Source organism: Cyphomyrmex costatus, unplaced genomic scaffold, assembly GCF_001594065.2.
Source record: "Cyphomyrmex costatus isolate MS0001 unplaced genomic scaffold, Ccosl1.0 scaffold5, whole genome shotgun sequence".
Taxonomy (NCBI): domain Eukaryota; kingdom Metazoa; phylum Arthropoda; class Insecta; order Hymenoptera; family Formicidae; genus Cyphomyrmex; species Cyphomyrmex costatus.
Genome location: NW_017279267.1, coordinates 4,490,506 through 4,511,344, shown reverse-complemented (window position 1 = coordinate 4,511,344; position 20,839 = coordinate 4,490,506). Strand labels below are relative to the sequence as shown.

The following is a 20,839-nucleotide window of genomic DNA, read 5'->3' as shown; positions in this document are numbered from 1 at the left end:
CCTTCTCATTTTACTATTATTTAATTTATTTTTTAATTTTTTTTAAACACAATTTTGTAATTCTAAAACCTGTAAAATATGCAGCAAACTGAAATATTTGTATGTCCTATGTATTACATAGAAAATAAAAGTGTAAAATAATTACTGAATCATAATGACCGAATGTCTAAGGGTTTCAAGTCTTATTGATAAGCGCTATAAATAACATGTATCCAATCGAACCGTGTTCAATCGTGTGCAAAGTAACGACAAAAGTAACTGTAAATTTCGTTACCGTTACCCAAAAAATGTAACTCGTTACCGTTACAGTTACCAAAAAAAGAAAGTAACGCAGTTACCAGTAACGTTACCAAAAAAGTAACTTGTAACTGTAACTTCGTTACAAGTAACGACTTCCATTCCCTGCATTTTTCATTAGCTATGCGATTTTATATGCAAACGCACTACTCAATTTTTTTATTTATGGCGTATGGAAAATATTACTTACGTGTTAAAATCTGCTTCCCATGTGAGCATGTAATAATTGAAAATATTCATCTTTTAATTAGGCGGAACAGACAAGCTCATAGATTATATACTTCAAAGCGATTAATGTATATGATAAGAGTACAAGTGAACACCATTTCACTATTATTAATCAAGAAAGCTACCGAAATTCATCGAATATATGTATATATAGTCTCAAGTGACTCGATATTATCTAATCAAATAACAAAATGTCATTAACTCTGAATTTTGTATTATTACTTCGTATAATGTTACAAATTCGTATTTACTCATTATCAAAAATAGAGTAAATATCGCAATTTATTATTCCTTAAAATTTAAGCTCGTAAAACTTATAGTATTCTATATCATACACAGGTATAAAATAGAATATTTTTAATCTATGATTTATTTTTCAATTTTCTACAATAATTTTAATTTATATATTTCTTCATCCTATTGTTGTACATATCTTTTTATAATTTATAATAAATTATCAGAAATACCATTTTGTTCGCAGCACAATTATCGATCGCATATAATAACACAACAATGTGCAAATTATTCATATATGAACAATTCTTATAATAGATATCATGTAAATAAAATTCCTTTAGTTACTATAATCAATATCAATTTTATCGCAATATTTTTATTAGATTTTGAATTATGGATGATACGAAACTGATATCAATTATATATATTTTATATCATTCATAAAATAAAAAAAAGCTATTTCTGAGAGTATGCGATTCCTCGACTTGCGCTCACAATTATTACGAAAACAAAATCTTGCTCTTGCTAACGATAAAAAAAATAAGTTATAATCACACGCGCGTGTCTGAGGAATCGATAAGATAGAACGCTTACCTGCCACAAGATCGCCGAAACCGATGGTCGTGAGAGTGACGAAAGCGTAATAAACCGATTCATCATAGGTCCATCTCTCGTAATGCGAGAACAGAATTGCCGGGAAAAAGATGAATACGATGAAGCCGGGCGTCAAGTATAGAAAGATCTGAGCGGCCAGTCTCATTATCTTACGCGTTTCGGACGGTATCGACTTTTTGGAGGGATGATCAGTGCATGATTGACGTTGTTTGTAGGATTTGTATTTCTGATAAGCTCTGATGAATACGCCGCTGAAAAATTCACCCAACTGCGTCAGTAGGATTCCGTTCATTGGAATGCCTATGAGGCCGTAGAAGATCATCAAGATGCGACTGAGAGTGTTCGTGGGTGCCAAATTGCCATATCCTGCATAATTTATAATAATAAATCAATTATTCTTTCAGAAAGAGAATGAAGATTAATGATAGAACAAAGGAGGCTATTAATATAGAGAGATATACTTCTTCAAAGAAAAATTATTAATAGATATAATTTAAAAGTTATTAATTTTTAAGAAATATATTTAAAAAATTATGTACAACAAAGTTATATAATAGCAAATCATTATACAATTATCTCAATTTAGAGAAATCAAAGTTTAGTCTCAAAGATGAATACTTATTCGCTGACCGTTTATAAGACATCATAATGTTTCAAATTACTTTTTCGGAACGTCTGTTAGATCTCTCTGTGTACTCGAAACAAATACGTAATAAAAGATATTGTAATCGCGTACAATTAAAGGGGTACAGAAAAAATGACGCAAGGCTATAATCCATTGACTTTAGATAAAAACTGATTTGATTTAGAGATACGGTTTAAAGATTTACGCTATTTGAACATGTTAGATATCTACCGATAGTGCTGACCACCGTGTAAGCGAAATAAAAGCTATTGTAGTAATCCCATCGTCGGGTGGTGACGCTATAATTGTAGACGGACTTGCCGCAGTAATCGGTGAGCTTTTGCAGAATCTCAGTCTCATTGTGGCTGGCACTGGGTACATAGTATTTGTGAAGTAACTCTGAAAGGAATAATTATACATGCTTTGAAAAGCGGATTCATCAGCGGATAATCTTAAATTTTATCTCGCATATTTGTCCACTATATAATCCCTCTCTTTTGCCATCCTTCTCGAATAGGTTTTTGAGACAATTGTGCTATACGCTTTATCTTATCAGCCAATATTTGTCGTCTTATATTGCTGGTTTGTGCAAGCAGACCCAGCCTGGACCTGGACCTTCCGTGCACATATAATTGCAACCGGGACGCGACTCTGTATTTCGCTGCGTATCGAGGCTAAGAAAATATCAGGACGACGAAAATATCCATGTAGAGTAAAAAATTAATGAAATAATCTCGTAATTATCCACTTAATTTATTCTTCATCATGGAGCTTTATAGCCACCTGAGGTAGAAGATAATAGACACGATAGCGGATATCGCCGCTTTTGATTCGAACACGACGATTTTGACAGGAGTGGTCGAGATAATGATTTCGTAATCGATTTCGGCGACACTGACACTGGCCGTCGACTATAAATTCTTTCTGTTGCACGGCATTGTCCTATTGGATATTGACTATTCGAATAATGCCCTTTTCTCGCGCAAACAATTGCATCGGGCACGGTCATGCATAGAAAACCCAATGACAAATAGCTGTGTCGATTTTCCGGTTATTTACAAGGCTATTTTGTTACAAAAGGTTCGACGTATTTCAAGTTGCTCATGCAAATTCAGCGTTTCGAGAAGCTCAATTTTAAGCTCAAAGCTTATAAGAAGTGTCTAAATGCTAATATTCATAGTCCCGCTTTAAGATGTTAATGTCTTATGTTAATATAGTTGTCTGATTGGTTCATTCTAAGATTATACTTAAGAGTCTTAAATATAAGAAGTCTTACATGTAAGAATCGACTATCAATAATAAGAGTTTAAATCGCATTCGAAGGAGATAAAGGATTCAAAAACTTGTACTGATTAGAAAATTTAATTATAAAATGTGAAATACTTCTTGAGATCTTCAAGGTGTCTCTAATAAATATATAAGTTTTACGGAAATTAAACTGAATTCTTTGTGTGTGTGTGTTATATATATATATATATATATATGTATATATATATAATTGATTTAATAATTTAAAAAGCGCGACAGGCATGTCGGTGCAATCTCAGTCAATGACACAAGCGTTTTAAGATGCTAGAAGTATAATGATATCGTCATTAAATGCATATCGGAAGTTTTAAACGTTTTACACGCCGGACTCGTCTTCTGCACGACCGTGACCTAAGCGCATCATTTGCATTATTATCATCGAAATCTTAAAGCACGTCGCGAGCGACGGTAATAACTATTACTAATTATTACTACGATAATTACGAGCACGTGAGACGGACACGATGGCGACGTCTTTGTCGCTAAGATACTTCCCTATATAATTAATTTAATATTTAGATACGTTACACTTTAATCTTCGTGATAACGAAATCGAGTATACCTTTCCGCATTTATCGAAATAAAAAATATTATTAAAGATATGAATTGATATCAACAATGAGATTCTACGAACATTGGCTTTTAAACGAGTGAACTAAAATGCATCCGATATAAGCGAAAATACTATTTATTATCATTAAATTGCAACATTATAAAGGCACAACTGTTATTGATTTTTTTTTTACTAATGTTTTTATTTATAAAATAAATTTCAATATCTCGAGGACTTCTCAGTGTGTTGCGGTTATAACAAACAAAGATATGCAGATAACTCAATGTCGCGTTGCAACTACGAATTACAAATGCAACTCCGTTCGCGTTTGCATTATTCTGCTCGCATGTAGCTTTCTCCTTGACAGTTCGACGAAACTCATCAATTAAAACGGCTTCCAGAAATCAGGACTGTCTTGCTATTTTTATATCTGTTAGTAATCACGAAAAAAAATTAAAATAAATGTCTAAACATATAAACTTCATGCAAAATAATTTCCGACAATCTAGATCTTTCTTTAGCAAAAGATACCGCTAGTATCTTTGAAACTTTGAATATTAAATATTTCTGTTTATTATAAATTATCAAATTATCAATAATCAATCCAATAAAACCTGTTACATTTAAATAAAAAGAATCTGTATTATTGATACGATTCTCGAAAAATCCTTCATTCTTAATCATCAGATATTAAAACATTCCTTTGATAAAGAAAATATCGACCATAAAATTATAAGCGGTCAGTAAATTTAGAATGTCGAGTTCTATTTCCCTATCAAATATCAGAATAGTGTGTCAAAGTAATTCCATCAAGTGTCTAGAAATTATGAGTTAACGAGAACTGATTAGTGGACTGTGCGATTTCGCGTGAAATAGCCGATACTGGGGGTGATTATTTTTATTATTTTCTTACTGTAGATCGTCGTGCGTTCTTTTGTCTCCTCTTCGATCTTCCTGTCCTCATTACAGCTCTCGATGAAGTAGAAGATGGTAGCGCCCAGTGTTAGATATGTGAGGAACAACAACAGCAGGGCGAGCCATTGCTTCTTGGACATTCTCGGACACTATTGGCGAAATGCTGGCGTGGACCAAAACGAGAGGGATAATTCTCAAGGGATGATAATTCTTGCGTCAGATAATTAAGAGGTTCCCGTTGAAACGGCGGATACGCCGCGGATACGCATTCTTGACATGATTTCCCAGTGATGAAGGATGAACGGTCGACGGAGTGAGCTTTTTGGCTCGCTCGCCACAAGCGCACTAACTCTTCCCCGCAAAGAGCGGCTCCCTTTTACTGCTTCTTAAGCAGCGATTGTCGTCGTATCGATTGTGACGAGCTCTCACGAGGGTGATGTTATCATTGCAGTTTGATATCTCCGATTCATCAGAAGTCTTCTTGACGATCTAGGCATCGCGTCGCGATGTCTCGCTGTTAGGTGCCCGAAGAACTCTACGACCAAAAGATCTTACAATATATAATATATGTAACGATACAGTAATCTAGAAGTGAAGGACACTTTCGCAAAATTTAATATATATATAATACAATGCTATAGTAATTTAATTTTTATAAATATGTTAATATAAACTATTATATATGAGTACATTTTAATTGATGTACGAGTTAAAACGTCAAGGATTTTAATATGTATAGATATAAAAAAAGACAATAATATTTTGTTATTCTCTTTAAAAGAGAGACCGCTCTGTTAAAATTTCCTGAGACTATCTAACTGATTAGGTCTCCAGTTGTCAACTAAAAACAGTTAGCAATTTAACCGCTCGATATGACGCACCTTCGTACGTCAAGCTACCAAAACCCTTCCCTCGACAATGTCAATTGCACAATACGTTCGGTCTCCACTGGTGAACACCATATATCCCACCGACCTGTTGGATCGCTGGATAGCAATAGTGATCCACGTGGATCGTAATAGCGATCGATTTTTGCATTGACAAGGATAATTTACGGCGTGAAACAACGTCGCGCGTGTCTCTCTCAAGTTCACGCCTCTCGTCTGGTCGCATGACTCGTCACCGGTTCAAGCGCATAGAAATTTGCATAAGTGCGCGTAAGCTCGGGACGATACGAAGTATTTCAGAATCTGCGGAAAGTCATGAGATTATAATATGAAAGAGCTCGTGTAATTTATTGCAAGAGAGACCGGGAGTCAGTTGTTTCATAATAAAAATGAATTAAATTAAATGAAGGTGATAGTGTCGACGTCTTAACTAAAAATTGAATTAAAAGTCAATAAATTATGTGGTAAGGCGAGAGTCACATGATATTTCATATCAATTCGCAACGTCAAGAATTGGCATATAAAACACTATCGCGTGACATAATAAAATGAAAAACTGCGACAGTAGTCGACCGATCGGAAGACACATGCGTTCGATTCGTCTTGATCCTGTTATTGCGTTATTGCATGTCCATACATATGATTTATAAGGCACGAGGAATGTTTCGATTGCAACAGTCTTGACATGTCCACTTCTGTTTGCTAATAATGTCGATGTGGACATTGCTTATTCATACTGGTGCGAGAAAATTCGCATTTATTGCGAACAGACTTCTTTTGAACAGAGTAATATCAAGTTTCGAGCAGAGAGAGAGCTCTCATCTGTCGAATTTAGCCTGAAGTGTTAACAAAAATATATATATATTAAAAGATGAACACGTTCGTTTTCTCAAAAAGTTAGGAGGATTAACGTTTTAACGGATCCATCCCTATATCTCTTCACTCCGTCCGAAAATTCCAACACTGAGTTTCTTTTTGTCTTCCACCCGCGCGATCAAAGAACAACGGGTATCGTGAACCTTCAGTGACGTTAACTATCACACATCACGCCAGTATCGATGATCGCCTCTAATTGACGAGATAAATTTGCGAACGCGTTATGTGCACGAATATTTCCTTTATTCGCAAAACGGTACGAATGACGATCAGTTTATCGCCTTATTTTTTTCTCAAGTTCGGTAGTTACTTCTTTGTATGTGTAACTAAAACGAAAATAAAATGTATAAGTTATAATTAGCAGAATGTCGAAATATTTAAAACAGTTTTGTTATGTTACTTTTTGTTTGAGGAGGTAATTTTTTTCAAAATATCATTTAATAAAATAATTTCATACTTGAGAAATAAAATAATGAAAATCTAAAAGCGACAGGTGTGGAGAGATATAAATGTACGCTCTTTCAAGAGACAAATTAATAATTGAATACTTTCATTAAAAAATTGAAACGTCTATTTAAATTTTTGAAGATTTATTTCGTTTTATAGTTGCAACGATGATTTTTTCATAACGTGACTAATAACCCGATTTTTGGGTGATTGTATTTGGTATAGTTTCATTTAGAATGTAATTTATAATTTAACAAGTTTCCGCTTACGATGACACGAATATAACAAAATCGTAATCTTGAGCTTATATGCCTGTATTATCCTTAGATAAAGAGGTCTTATTTGGTAACTGTTTTGTTTCATTGAAATTAATAATTGTGAATCACACGCAGAGCCTGTAACTTTGAAACATAATGACGCACTTTAATGTAAATAGGTTGAAATGATTAGTTGAATGACGTTTTACGACAGCATTTTAACTCGAATACTTTTATGGCTGTTAACGACCACTTAACAACTGTTATTATCTTCCATTTACTGCACACGTCGTGTCGGTCACGGCTGCGGTTAAAATATGCCGATACTAACGCACATGCGGTAATTAGTTAACAATTAATGTGTAAAACAGTTTGTCGGGAAGAAATATGAAGTATTAATCACGTGTCTCTCACATTATTTACCGATCAACTCAAATAAACGAGTAATAAATTCTAACAACTGAATTTTTAAAAAATTGAACGCAATTGATATTTCGTGGAATTTAGCTTAATCACATTATGTTATTAGAAAGCTAGTTTGTTAGTACTGTTACAGTCTAATTAATATTATTAATTATATCATATTGATATTATAAGAAAAATAAAAATTTACTTTATGTATAACTTGTAAAAAAAACTAACTAATGAATTATCCTCTCAAAATTGATAAATTTTTATTAAAAGTAACAAAATTCAATTTAAATTGTTTTACTAAAAAGATTAAAGAAAAAAATTCTTGTCAATGGTGCAAAGTTTATTAAAAGGTAAACTTGTGACTTGCTTAAATAATGCTTGATATTTAAAAATACCATTCGTTTCCTTATTGCCAGTTATAAAATCGATATATTCTTTCATAAATTATACTATTACTTTTTTCATATAAATTAAACATTTGTCCAACAGCAGTCATTAACCTCGATCAAAAAATATTATACAAAGTAGTAATTGTAATGCAGTGGCAATCGAATTACATTACATGAGATATACACATGAGATCGTAATTATTGAAAAGTATAATTGATAGCATATTGACCATTTCATCTCGATGATAACGTTTTAAGATTGACACCGATACGCTATCAAATACTTTTTTACGTTTCTTGAATTTTCCATTAATCGTTGTTGTGATACTCAATAGTTGCATTTAATAATTTTTAAATATACTTGTTTACTTTCCACTCTTTAAATATTTTTCTTGTAAAAAATACAATGCATCCGATGCACTATGTGCATCGGAAATTGTAGACAAACAAAGATATCATTATTACTTTAATTTAATTCATTTTTATATAAATGTATATACTTTTATTAATTTTCATATAGATACATACAACATTAAATTTTTACAATGGACAATTAAAATATTTTCTGTTAATGTTTTAAATAGTATTAATGCAATAAATATATCGTTAATTTGACAAAAAACATCAAAACAATTAAACTTATATCATAAATTATTGATATATCAATAAGTTATTATATACATATACTGAGAAAAAAGTCGAAATATTTTTAAATGTTATATGTGATATTTTCTTCGATATTTATTGATTATAAAAAATTTGATTGCGATGAAAAATATACATTTCTATAAAGTAAACATATATCCCATAACTAAATTGAATACCTTTTTCTCTCTCTCTAGTGTATAAATTCTCAAAATTCGATAACACGTTTAAAAAGTAAAAGAGCCTTTATATATTAAATGTCAATTGAAGTTGCATAATAATGAGAGTAATTAGAGGACAAAATTATATACCTATCTATTTAAAATAGTATATATTTAATTAATATATATGATAAATATGTACGCTGTAATTTTAATCTCTATATAAATAAGATAATACTTTTTATTCTAATTCATCAATAGCAATATTAAGTTTCATATAAGAATAAAATATAATCCATATCTAAATAGATAGATGTGCACATATAGATGTCAAATACAAATTTTCTAAAATTCGATTATATATATATATATATATATATATATAGAGAGAGAGAGAGAGAGAGAGAGAGAGAGAGAGAAGACGCTTCATACACATATTAAATGTCAACAGTGTTAATCCTTAGATTTTATTATTCTTTCACTTTTATCGTCTTATTTAATCGCTTAATACTCACCTGTCTCATCCGTTGTGTACTGCTCGTCGCACATATCTGCGTTAAACCGACGATCCACATTTTGTAATAATGTTCATAATCATAGTCGCGGAACTCTTTGAATTCTATTTTCGGACGGCAGGATTAAAATTCTATTGACAAAAGTGGGTGATTCCGTTGTTATAAAAAGTTTAAGTTATCTGATTGATGGATGAGCGCGATCGAGTACTTGGCCGAATGGAGACTATCCGTAATCGAGAGCAGCACTATACGAAAGATCATTCGGATGGTGGGAGGACCGAAAGTTCTATATTGCTCATCAAAATAATCTTCTTAAACAATATGCTAAATGTGCTGCAAAAATATAAGGAAATAGAAAAAATATTTTTAATATAATTATAAAAACCAATTGCAAACACACATTTGATGATTATATCGGCTGCTTTAAAGATAAAAGAATATAAAGAGCTCAAAACAAAAAAAAATCGTCACTTCAATTCATTTTTACAAGGCCAAGTGTTTCGATCACGGTGTGTATATAACTGTATTATCTGCTACATTTCACGTCTCATACTTAGCTGTATTAATGCTGTTTAATCAGCGACCAAACGCTAATAATAGTTCCTTTTTTAGCCATGAGAATTCAATCGAAGAAAAGTATAGAATTTATTCGAAAAGTAAAACAATATAATTTATAAGATGAAAATATTCAAGGACTCTTAATATAATAATATTCAACATAAATTAAAAGGGCGAAGTAAGAGTCAGAAGTAAATTACATTTAAAACAATATTAAAATGTCGACACATTTAATTCTAAATTTGAAACAATAGAAATAATTACAAAAAATTGCTTAAAATTAAAAACATGATGCCCGTTACTTAAAATTAAAAACATGCTGCGCGTAACAAGTTTCGACTCCTTGATTGAGTCCTCTTCAGACTTCAAAATAATCTCTTTCGTAGATAAAATTATTATACATAGTCAAAATGTAATATTGTTGTTGAAAAATTTGATAATTCGTAAGTTACCAAAGTTTCTGTAAAAATTAATGCAACGCTATACAAAATGTTATATGAATGTTGTAGTTTATAAGAAAACTATTACCAAAACAATATAATTAAAAAATAGATATAAATTAAGTCCATGTTCGAATAATATGTGTTCAATAGTGTAATATATATAAAATGCAGTGCAACGGTTAATTAAATGTGTCGATATTTTAATATTGTTTTAAATGTAATTTACTTCTGACTTCTCTGACTCTTACTTCGCCCTTTTAATTTATGTTGAATATTGTTACATTAAGAGTCCTTGAATATTTTCATCTTATTTGTTTTTGATCGCAGGCTGTAATAATGCGAACATCACATTACATGTCTTTTTTTGAATTTATATCAAAAAATTTTGAATTTTTTGCAGTTAAACGTCTCAAATTATGGATAAAATTTCGTAGAAAGATTATTACGACTTACTTACATAGTAAATTCATTAAGTAGTGTATTAACAATAACATTGTTCCTCAATACTTACACAGTTTAAACAATTTAAATATACAATTTTTTAACCAGATTTCTAATAAGAGATTTTCACACTGCAAAGAATTTTCTGTTCGAAAAATTTTACACCTCGAACTCAACGATGCACATAGAGAGATCCATCACTACAGAATGATGTTGTTCCGTGTGGTAAACATATATATTGTCAGGCTGTCTTCCAATTAAAATCTGTGACAAATTACTTAAAATACAAGAAACGTCATGTAAGACTTTTTTAAAAAAGAGAAAAAGAGATTAGATTCTAAATTCATCTGGCTTTCACAAAGCAACGGAAAACAAGACCACGAAAACATAAAACCTATACAATATCAGCCTCACACTTCTCTAAAATCGTCTCCATCTTCACCTATGATTGTCATTTCTCCTAATGATTTTCCTTCACAGAACAGTTCTTCATTATCCACAGTTAGAGATAAGTGGTTTATCAATTTGTCTTCAGTTGACATTCCGCATAACATACAATGTTTTTTACAATGTTTTCGTGGTCTTGTTTTCCTTTGTTTTGTGAAAGCCAGATGAATTTAGAATCTAATCTCTTTTTCTCTTTTTTGAAAAAAAGTCTTACATGACGTTTCTTGTGTTTTAAGGAATTCGTCACAGATTTTAATTGGGAGAGAATTTTATTCTTCCTTTCAACAAAAAAAGTAGGATCATTTTTGAATGTATAAAAAGTATAGAGAGCATACTCTCAAAATGACAGACAAATTGAAGTAACAAATCACTCTATTCCTATACTTAACAACATCATCATGTTTTATGTCTGTGACAGATAAAACCATGATACTGTAGAATTTTTATCATCACATAATAATATTATTTTTACACATGCAAACAAAGGAAATGTCACAGTAGCTATAGATAAGGATAAATATATTTATAAGATGATTTCGTTATTAAGTGATAATGACACATACACTATTATAAATAAAGATCCTACTAAAAACTTACTTCAGTTCTGAGAGTTATGCTTACTAGATGGAGAACTAAAGAATATATTGACATGCCGAAACATAGATCGTTATATTGTAATGATGGATCGCTCCCGAGAGCTTATGGTTTGCCGAAAATCCATAAAACTAATTGTCCGTTAAAAATCATTGTATCATCTGTGGGCAGTCCTCTACATTCTTTGGCATCATTCTTACATAACATTCTTTTTAAAACGATTCCTAAAGCCGATAGTTATATCAAAAATAGTTTTCAGCTGGTTGAAAAATTAAAAACAATAAAAACTTCACCTCATCATAAATTAATTTCATTAGATGTAATATCTTTTTTTTACAAATGTTCCAACAGACATGGCCATAGACTGCATAAATGAACATTGGAATTTTATTTCTAGGAATTGCTCATTGCCAAAGAATGAATTGTTGGAGGCGATTAGATTTATTTTAGATTTTTCTTATTTTGTATTTTATCAGAAGATTTATAAACAATGTTTCGACACACTCATGGGTTGACAACTCTCCGTTGTCACCCATCATTGCCGATTTAGTAATGAGGAGACTCGAAACGAAATCCTTGATGTCATGTAATTTGGATATTCTGTTCTATTTTAGATATGTAGATGACATCTGTACTGCAGTCTTACCGGATGAAATAGGCTCTTTATTCCAAGTGTTTAACTCTTTTCATCCTCGTCTCCAATTTACACTAGAAATTGGAGACAAAAAATTAGAATTTTTGGATAGTTCAATCTCAATAATTGATCATTATTTTGTATTTGATTGGTACCGTAAGCCTACGTTTTCAGGGAGATCCTTAACTTTTTTTTCAAATCATCCTGTTTCTCAAAAGAAAGGCACAATTTATTCGCTAGTTGATAGAGCTTTTTTACTTTCTGACTTGAATTTTCATACAAAGAATTTAAATCTTATCATTAACATTTTATTAAATAATGACTACCCTTTATCTTTTATTTTTGACACAATCAACCAACGATTAAAACACCTGAATAAAAATAAAAATAATCATACATTAAATCATGAAACCACCAATAGTAAGGATGATAATAAAAAAACGACTTCTTGGCTTACTGTACCTTTCATACCTTCACAAATAGAAAAATTTAAACGGTTTAATAATAATGATATCAGGGTGTCATTTCATAGTCCTAATAAAATGCGAAAATATATTAAGGTTCAAAAAGATATATGTCCACATACATCTAGAAACAATGTAGTGTATAAGATCCAGTGTAACGATTGCGATGCTTCGTATGTCGGACAGCCGGGAAGACAACTAAAAACTAGAATTAACGAACATCGCAACCATATCAGACATAATACATCGACCCGATCAGTTATCACTGAGCATAGGCTAAATTACGATCATGACTTCCAATAGGATGTCAAAATTTCAGCCGAAGAACCATGCTATAGAAAACGCATAATATCGGAGATGCTTAATATTAAAAAGCAAAAACATAGTTTGAATTTACAAACTGATATGTCATAAGAATTACATCTCTTTATAAAAGGAGCAGAAATTCGTTGTTCTGTACTTTTACAACGCATTGCCGTTGCATTGCATTTTATATATTACACTATTGAACACATATTATTCAAACATGGACTTAATTTATATCTATTTTTTAATTATTGTTTTGGTAATAGTTTTCTTATAAACTACAACATTCACATAACATTTTGTATAGCGTTGCATTAATTTTTACAGAAACTTTGTTAACTTACGAATTATCAAATTTTCCAACAACAATATTACATTTTAACTATTTATAATAATTTTATCTACGAAAGAGATTATTTTGGAAGTCTGAAGAAGACTCAATCAAGGAGTCAAAACTTGTTACGCGCAGCATGTTTTTAATTTTAAGTAATGGGCATCATGTTTTTAATTTTAAGCAATTTTTTGTAATTATTTCTATTGTTTCAAATTTAGAATTAAATGTCGACATTTTAATATTGTTTTAAATGTAATTTACTTCTGACTCTTACTTCGCCCTTTTAATTTATGTTGAATAATATAATTTATTATTTTAATAATTAGGAATTTAATTTCTTAAACCTTAATTATATTTTTCTTAATCTTTAGATAAATTGTTGCATTTTTTATTTTTACCAAGTTAACTTGAACACATTTATTTACACAAATATATTTCACAGTAAAAATCACAATATCCTTGAGGCAATAGGAGTCCACCGCTGGATGTAAGGGTTGCGAATGATTTTCAATATTATTCTTCTCTTACGTACGTTTCGACTTTATTTTTTAAGTCATCTTCAGCAATATCAATTAATTATAAACGCTTTCGGAACTCATCTAAGTAAAATTAACTTCCACATCAGTTATCTAGCTGAGTGATATAATTTTATTATATTTCACAGTATTTACGAAAAAACAATTTAATTCTCAAAAAATGAAGATACAAAACATAATACATATTTTTCAACTTTCCTGAAACGCTTATACATGATATAAATGTTATCCATCTATTGTTATAAAGTATGTCATCACATGATATAGTCTGTACTATATTAATTCTGACAATAATGTAGTATTAAACACAATATAATTTTTTCGTTCGTCATACTCGTTACATATATATATATGTGTGTGTGTGTGTGTGTGTGTGTGTGTGTGTGTGTTGTACATATGTAATAGCTAATACATATCAATTATGCTACGATTCGTGTACTATCTTGTTTAAAGAAAAAAAAATAATATAATTTGTATCTCAAACTGATTTGCATTTTCTACATTACAAGTTATAAATAGATAATATATATTCCCTTGATATTTGAAAATAATTGATTCAACAGCGTAACATTAAAAGTAAGCAAAATATCAACAATATGCTAACAAATTCGAACAGGATATTGAGACAGATTGACATTAATTATGTCACAATAAGCTCGTGTTGTACTATATATATATATATATATATATATATCATTCAAATAATTATGAAACAGCAGATTTTATAATCAATTCTGGTATTTTTTAAATTTTTATTTGTTATATTTCTGCCAATAAAATTTGTAGTAATTAGTTTGCTTTGTTTATAACAGATCTGGCAGAACCACAAGCTTATTATGATGCAGTTGAGCCAATTTGCATCAATATCCTGCTTGAATTTAGTGGCATATTGTTAACATTTTGCTTACTAAATAAAAATAATATAATAATTATTATTTGTATATATCATAAAATTAAAATGCCTCAAAGTAATACAATCTAAAAGTAAAATAAAATTACATAATAGAATATAATTCATAAATTGCTAATGAAATTATAGCTTTTCAATAGTTGCTCTTCTAATAAAACTGAATACAAACATCTCTATAATAAAGTTGAATCAACATACTTTTGTGTCAAATTAATAAAAAAACAAATTATAAAAAACATAAATAACCTAGTCTATAATTTTGGGTATGAAAAAAAACAATATGTAAATTATTACATGAAAATATTACATACACGTTCGATAACTATAGATGGACAAAATGTGATATAGTATATATATTTTCTTTTACATTCACACTTTCAAGTAAGGCACTGCCTTTAGTTCAAAAACATAATCACATATTGTGTAAATATTGATCTCTCTCCTGTATATATTTTTGAAATAAATCTTATCTTGCTCGTTTAGAGTTTAAAGTATAAATCCACTCATATAATTTGATCTAGAGATCACTAGATTCGACGCGAGAAGTACTACACATTTTCTTAAGATCCTTTTCAATATATCCTTAGCATATCTACATATATTTGTATTAGATACTTAATCCATCACGTCGGATTAATCATCACTTTATGCCAATAATTATATAAATTATACATCAATCGTACATCATTCATTATTATAAAAAATTATTGTAGTGTTACTACATATTTCTATCTGATGAATTTATAAAACTGATAAACTTAAATCTCAACTTGTAGCTATAATCGCACCGTTTACTCAGTCGAACATCGTTTGACACTATTAATTTTTATTTACTTATTTAATTTTGATATCAGCATATCCATGAATGAATGTTAAGATTATTAATATCTAACGCTTTTATTAGTATCTAATGCTTAAGACTTTTCTCACACATATAAAGTCACGTTTCTTTCTTCGTGCATTAGTTCCATCCAAATTCTATATCTTCGATTTTTATATTCAATCCTTCGAATGTCGTATCAATGCCAGGATCATCAAAACTTTCGTCTAAATCAATCTTCTGTGTATTTAAAATTTTAAATAAATAAATTAAAAAAAATTTTTTTTTTATAATAATTATCCAGAATAAAATCTATCATAAGAAAGAGAGAGAACACACACACACACATATCAAGTTTTTTTTACAAACCTGTAATGCAGCGATTTGCGAAGGATCGCCTACGAACAAAATTTGTGGTTCTTTCTCGTTTGCATCATCAATCATTTTAGAAATCTGGATCTGTTTGTCTTTCGCTAGCAGCTTATGCTAAATTTAATTAAAATCAGATAGTTGCGTAATCATATCAAACTGCACAAACATATATTGTAATTAATAAATTAGATTTTACATTATACTTACGGTATTAGGTATTAGGTAGGAAAGTTTTTTGTATTATAAACCAAAAGAGTAGAGGAGTAAGATAAGAGTAAGGGAGATAAGGAAAAGGTATGTAATATAAGTCCGGTAAATTAAGAATTGAGAATAAAGGAAGATAAATAAAAATGACAAATGTAAAATAGGTTGTGTATAATGGCTGTGAACTTTAGGTATTATATATGATATATATTACCTATAACTTACTTATGAACTAATTATGACTTAAAAATTACCTCTATATAGAAAAATATGTATATGTACATATATAATATATCCTAATCATGCATATATATGATACAAACACAATATATATATATATTTTTTTCTATATAGAGGTAATTTTTAAGTCATAATTAGTTCATAAGTAAGTTATAGGTAAGTTAAGGACAGGAAAAATAAATGTGCAATTGAGTAGTATACAAAAGGTATGGATGGATGAATAAGATAAGGAAAATTGTAAACCGAGTTTCCTTCTTGACTTTGTCAAAAGCGTTGAAGTGAATAAATATTCTATTCATTATACTTACGGTTTCTTTTACGGTTTTCTTTTTATTTTTATTCTGACTAGAGGATTCAAGAGGTTCTTGCAAAAAAATATCAGCACCATCGTCACTATCGATCAAGGCATGAACTGTTCTCTTGTGCATCACCAATGTGCTATTCTGGCGATATTTCCTGGAGCATAGGGTGCATTCAAATGGTCGTTGTGGTGTATGTACCTGTGAAGACAAAAATATGTAGAAATAACAGCAACATTCTTGAAGTATTGTGTATTTTAGAATATTGCACTCTTAATAATAATCGATTAATAATTGATATAAAATGCTTACAAGATGATGTTTATATAGACTAGAATATTCGGTAAACCTTCTACCACAGTTTTCTATGGAACAAACGTAAGGCTTTTCGCCTGAGTGTATGCGTATGTGATTCTTGTAGTTTGTCGCACTAGCGAATGCTTTACCACATGTCGGCTGTGTGCATTTATACGGTCGCTCGCCAGTGTGCGTCCTTACATGAACCTGATAAAACCTTTATTGAATTTTGGCAATAAAATATTTTAACAAGCATCGTACCTTCCTAATATTACTTGTGGTGAACGATCGGCCACAACCGTTAAATGGGCATACAAAAGGACGTTCGCCCGTGTGAGTTCTCACGTGTTTTAACAAATCACCCGATGTCTTGAAGCTTTTGTTACACGTTCCATTCGTACATTTGTATGGTTTCTCACCCGTATGCGTCCGTAAATGCGCTTTTAGACTATAACCAGTTGAAAAACTCTTTTTACACTTTGGATGAGTACATCTATATGGTCTCTGACCAGTATGTGAACGTTCATGGACCTATAAAAAAAGATTAAAAGTAGTGCATTTAGTAAGCCTGATTAAAAAAATTTAAATGAGGTTTCTCAATTCACAAGTGTTCATATTGATCTTGATGAATTGATTACCTTGAGATGATGGGGCGTGCTGTAAATCTTTGAACATCCTTCTCTAGGACAAGGATATCTAACTTTTACATCGGCTAACTTGTTGATTAAAATCTTGGAATCTTTTTTCTTTAACTTTCCGTCTTCAATTTCCCATAAATTTTCATCTACATCCACATGACTTGCCACCATGTACGCAGTGCCATTGATAAATTCCACTTGTGAATACGTATTTTCTACATTTTCAGTAGCAGTATCTTCAGCTTGTACAAATGTAGCTGGATCTAATTCCAGTTGAAGAGCCTTTCCATCGCCAAATTCCGACAAATCTCGTAGCAAAATAGTATTTCCATTTTGAAGTGTTGTTTGTAGTGTTTGTGTCTTGAAATCTGGGTCTATAAATGTACAAGTTCAGTATAGATATACCATGAAAGAAATAGAACTTCTATATAGCTATATTTTCTTTCAAATGCAAATTATTTCAAAAGGAATAATTCTTTTGCATTAATGTATATTTATAATATTCAGGTATAATATAACAGTCAAATTTAAATTGGCTACTAACCAATGTCACCAAGATTATTTGTAACAAAAGCTTGAGTTCCATCAGGTAACGTAATTGTAGTCACCATTGTGCCAAGCAATTGGTCATCCAATATAAGCTCTTGTACCTGGCTAGCATCCTTTCCAGTACCATCGTTGATCATAACTGACAGACATTCCAAAATATCTACAGGATTAGCCTAAAAGTAAATCATACATATTAAATGCAGATATTGAAACAGGTTAAGAAGACATAAAAAAAGATCAATAAAACAAATAATTCTTAGATGAGCAAAGAATTATATGCAGTTTGTGAATTATATTGTAGTACAAAATTAAATATTTATTAAATTATTAGCTTATTAAAATAGAAGATATGAAACGATTTGTATAAAATGTTCTACGTAGTATTATTTACTATTCCTTGTACCTCAAACTCTTGTAAGATCATTTCCTCTTCCTCTTCCTCCTCCTGATTAGCGATGCAGTTTGGAGAATCCGCACTTTGTTCCGACATAATCTCCTACAATTGTGACCCAGCTGCGAACAGAGAATATGTCTCACTAACAGATGCTAGCGATGCTGGATAAGGAGACATTCCGTCCGCGATTTTCGTTTCTCCCTTCGAGATGCTTTGAAAACGTGTATAGCGAGCGGCGAGATCGCGTGGTACTTTTATCGCGAAAATCGTAATCAAACGATCGGCCCTTTCATTTCTCGCGATAAGCGATGACAACACGACCGGCTCAGCGACACAACAATCCGTCGTCGTCGCCGGCGTCGTGATCAACGGACTGAGGGAACGTTAAGACGTGCGGCGTCGGTAGCGTCGTTCCCTAAAACGCGTCGTAGACGGATAAGCAGAATCGCGTTCTGCTTCGACGTGCCTCATCGCCATCCTCGCGCGCGGTTGTCCCGTGAGAAGAGACAGACCGATACATCGGAAGGCGGCGCGGCATGACGAGGACTCGTTGCAACGAGGGACGAGGCGTCACGAGTCCACGCCAACATAACATGACATAACATAATTGAATATAATACGACGCAACTCGCACGCTCGTTCGCACGCGGTGAATTGAATTTTCGCCGGTTTCCCGTACGCCAAGCACGCTACAAAGAATCTTGGGAAATATTACCCATAAACTCGGCCGCCCGCGCGAAATCCTCTGGCGAGTGGCGACTAGCGCGCGGCGGACCGGAACTCCGGTGACGGTTATCTCACCATGGTGGCGTACGCGCGCTTCGATTCGAACGTTTAAACGTTTGCGAATGATCGTCCCGGCTTTCCAAATTGTCTTTTTTTAAAACCGAGAATGAGCACTTGAGGATCTTATTTATATTCACGATCGTCTTTAATACAAAGTTAATTATCATTATTGAATAGAAAATTAACTATTCATTGTTATGTGTGTACAAAATTAATTGTTCATTATGGCTAAATTGTTAATTTAATATAATGTGAATATAGTAGCTCACAATTATTGGCACAGTAATACCCAAATATCGGTCCAATATTATCCCTGCGCGCGCAACGTTTAATTAATATATCACCAATAAATTCTACTAAAGAAACGATTTTTTTTCTATGATCGACATAAAATATTCTACATAATATTATCCATCTCTACGTACATATCTCAGACTTGAGAATATATACATCTTAATTAAAATCTAATTTAATTATATAATCGGATTAAGAATATATCGCCGCATATTTAATGACTTACCGTTCGCTAATCATCAAAAAACTAATTGGCACAAATGGGTACTCAACTCAACGTCAATATTCAATTCGCGTTTTACAGTAATCTCATGTACAATTAATCAATTAACATTTATGAATTGTTAATTACAATTGAATCATATCTGTGCGGAAAAGTCGGATATACAATGTGTAGCGATAGTATCATGACAATCTAGCATGCTCTAATTTTCGCTTCTTTAACTCGCTTCCCGTTTCGTGTTGTATAAAGTATATCAAAACATTAAGAGCAATTATATATACTTTAACTAAATTTAATTAAAGCGATTATTATTTAGGTTATTATATATACACAAAACAGTTACATAAACTATGCATAGCATATAAAGCCCCTACCTAGTCCAATATGAGCATCGCTTATGTAAATTGGCCGAAATTGCAGCCGTTATTTCATCGGCGAGAGCCATTAAATCAGAAGAAGAAGAAGAAAATCTTATGTAAATCAATGTGGCGTCTTCATGTCGGATATGCTTGGTCTAGGAACCTAGCTTATGCTATGCAATGGTTATGCAACTATGTCATTTTGTGTGTGATGGCCCTTACTCAGCAAAAAGAAAAGCATAAAGGAAAATTTATATAACTTTCTCTTTCCAATCTAGTCTTTCTTTCCATCCATACATTACAAGATTAATTATATTCTATGTTAACA

General features: G+C 31.3%; 2 protein-coding genes across 2 annotated transcripts in view; both read right to left on the bottom strand.

Moving 5' to 3' along the window:
* Positions 1-4,983, bottom strand: part of Ork1 (open rectifier K[+] channel 1) — an 8,790-nt gene extending 3,807 nt beyond the window's left edge. Inside the window, exons 1-3 of the mRNA XM_018545503.1 lie at positions 4,777-4,983; positions 2,234-2,401; positions 1,357-1,743 (exon numbers count right to left, since the gene is read on the bottom strand). Of these exons, the coding sequence (XP_018401005.1) occupies positions 1,357-1,743; positions 2,234-2,401; positions 4,777-4,918 (697 nt within the window). The 5' untranslated portion in view covers positions 4,919-4,983. The remainder of the gene's footprint in view (positions 1-1,356; positions 1,744-2,233; positions 2,402-4,776) is intronic.
* An 11,000-nt stretch (positions 4,984-15,983) lies between these two features.
* LOC108778417 (zinc finger protein 76) lies at positions 15,984-19,048 on the bottom strand. Its single transcript, XM_018545592.1, has 8 exons — positions 18,859-19,048; positions 18,451-18,628; positions 17,907-18,280; positions 17,530-17,799; positions 17,284-17,475; positions 16,981-17,172; positions 16,226-16,342; positions 15,984-16,096 (listed from the first exon to the last, which is right to left on the bottom strand). The coding sequence occupies exons 1-8, from the start codon at positions 18,943-18,945 to the stop codon at positions 15,998-16,000; spliced, it is 1,509 nt and encodes a 502-aa protein (XP_018401094.1). The 5' UTR covers positions 18,946-19,048; the 3' UTR covers positions 15,984-15,997.
* Between the last annotated feature and the right edge of the window lie 1,791 nt (positions 19,049-20,839).

What these genes read in the sequence shown, in the direction of transcription:
- LOC108778417 (XM_018545592.1), bottom strand. Translation starts at nt 18,945, where the DNA reads ATGTCGGAACAAAGTGCGGATTCTCCAAACTGCATCGCTAATCAGGAG. An exon ending in GTCTATATAAACATCATCTT is followed by an intron (nt 17,173 to 17,283) that starts GTAAGCATTTTA and finishes TTGTCTTCACAG; the next exon opens with GTACATACACCACAACGACC. An exon ending in AGAAAACCGTAAAAGAAACC is followed by an intron (nt 16,343 to 16,980) that starts GTAAGTATAATG and finishes AATTAAATTTAG; the next exon opens with CATAAGCTGCTAGCGAAAGA.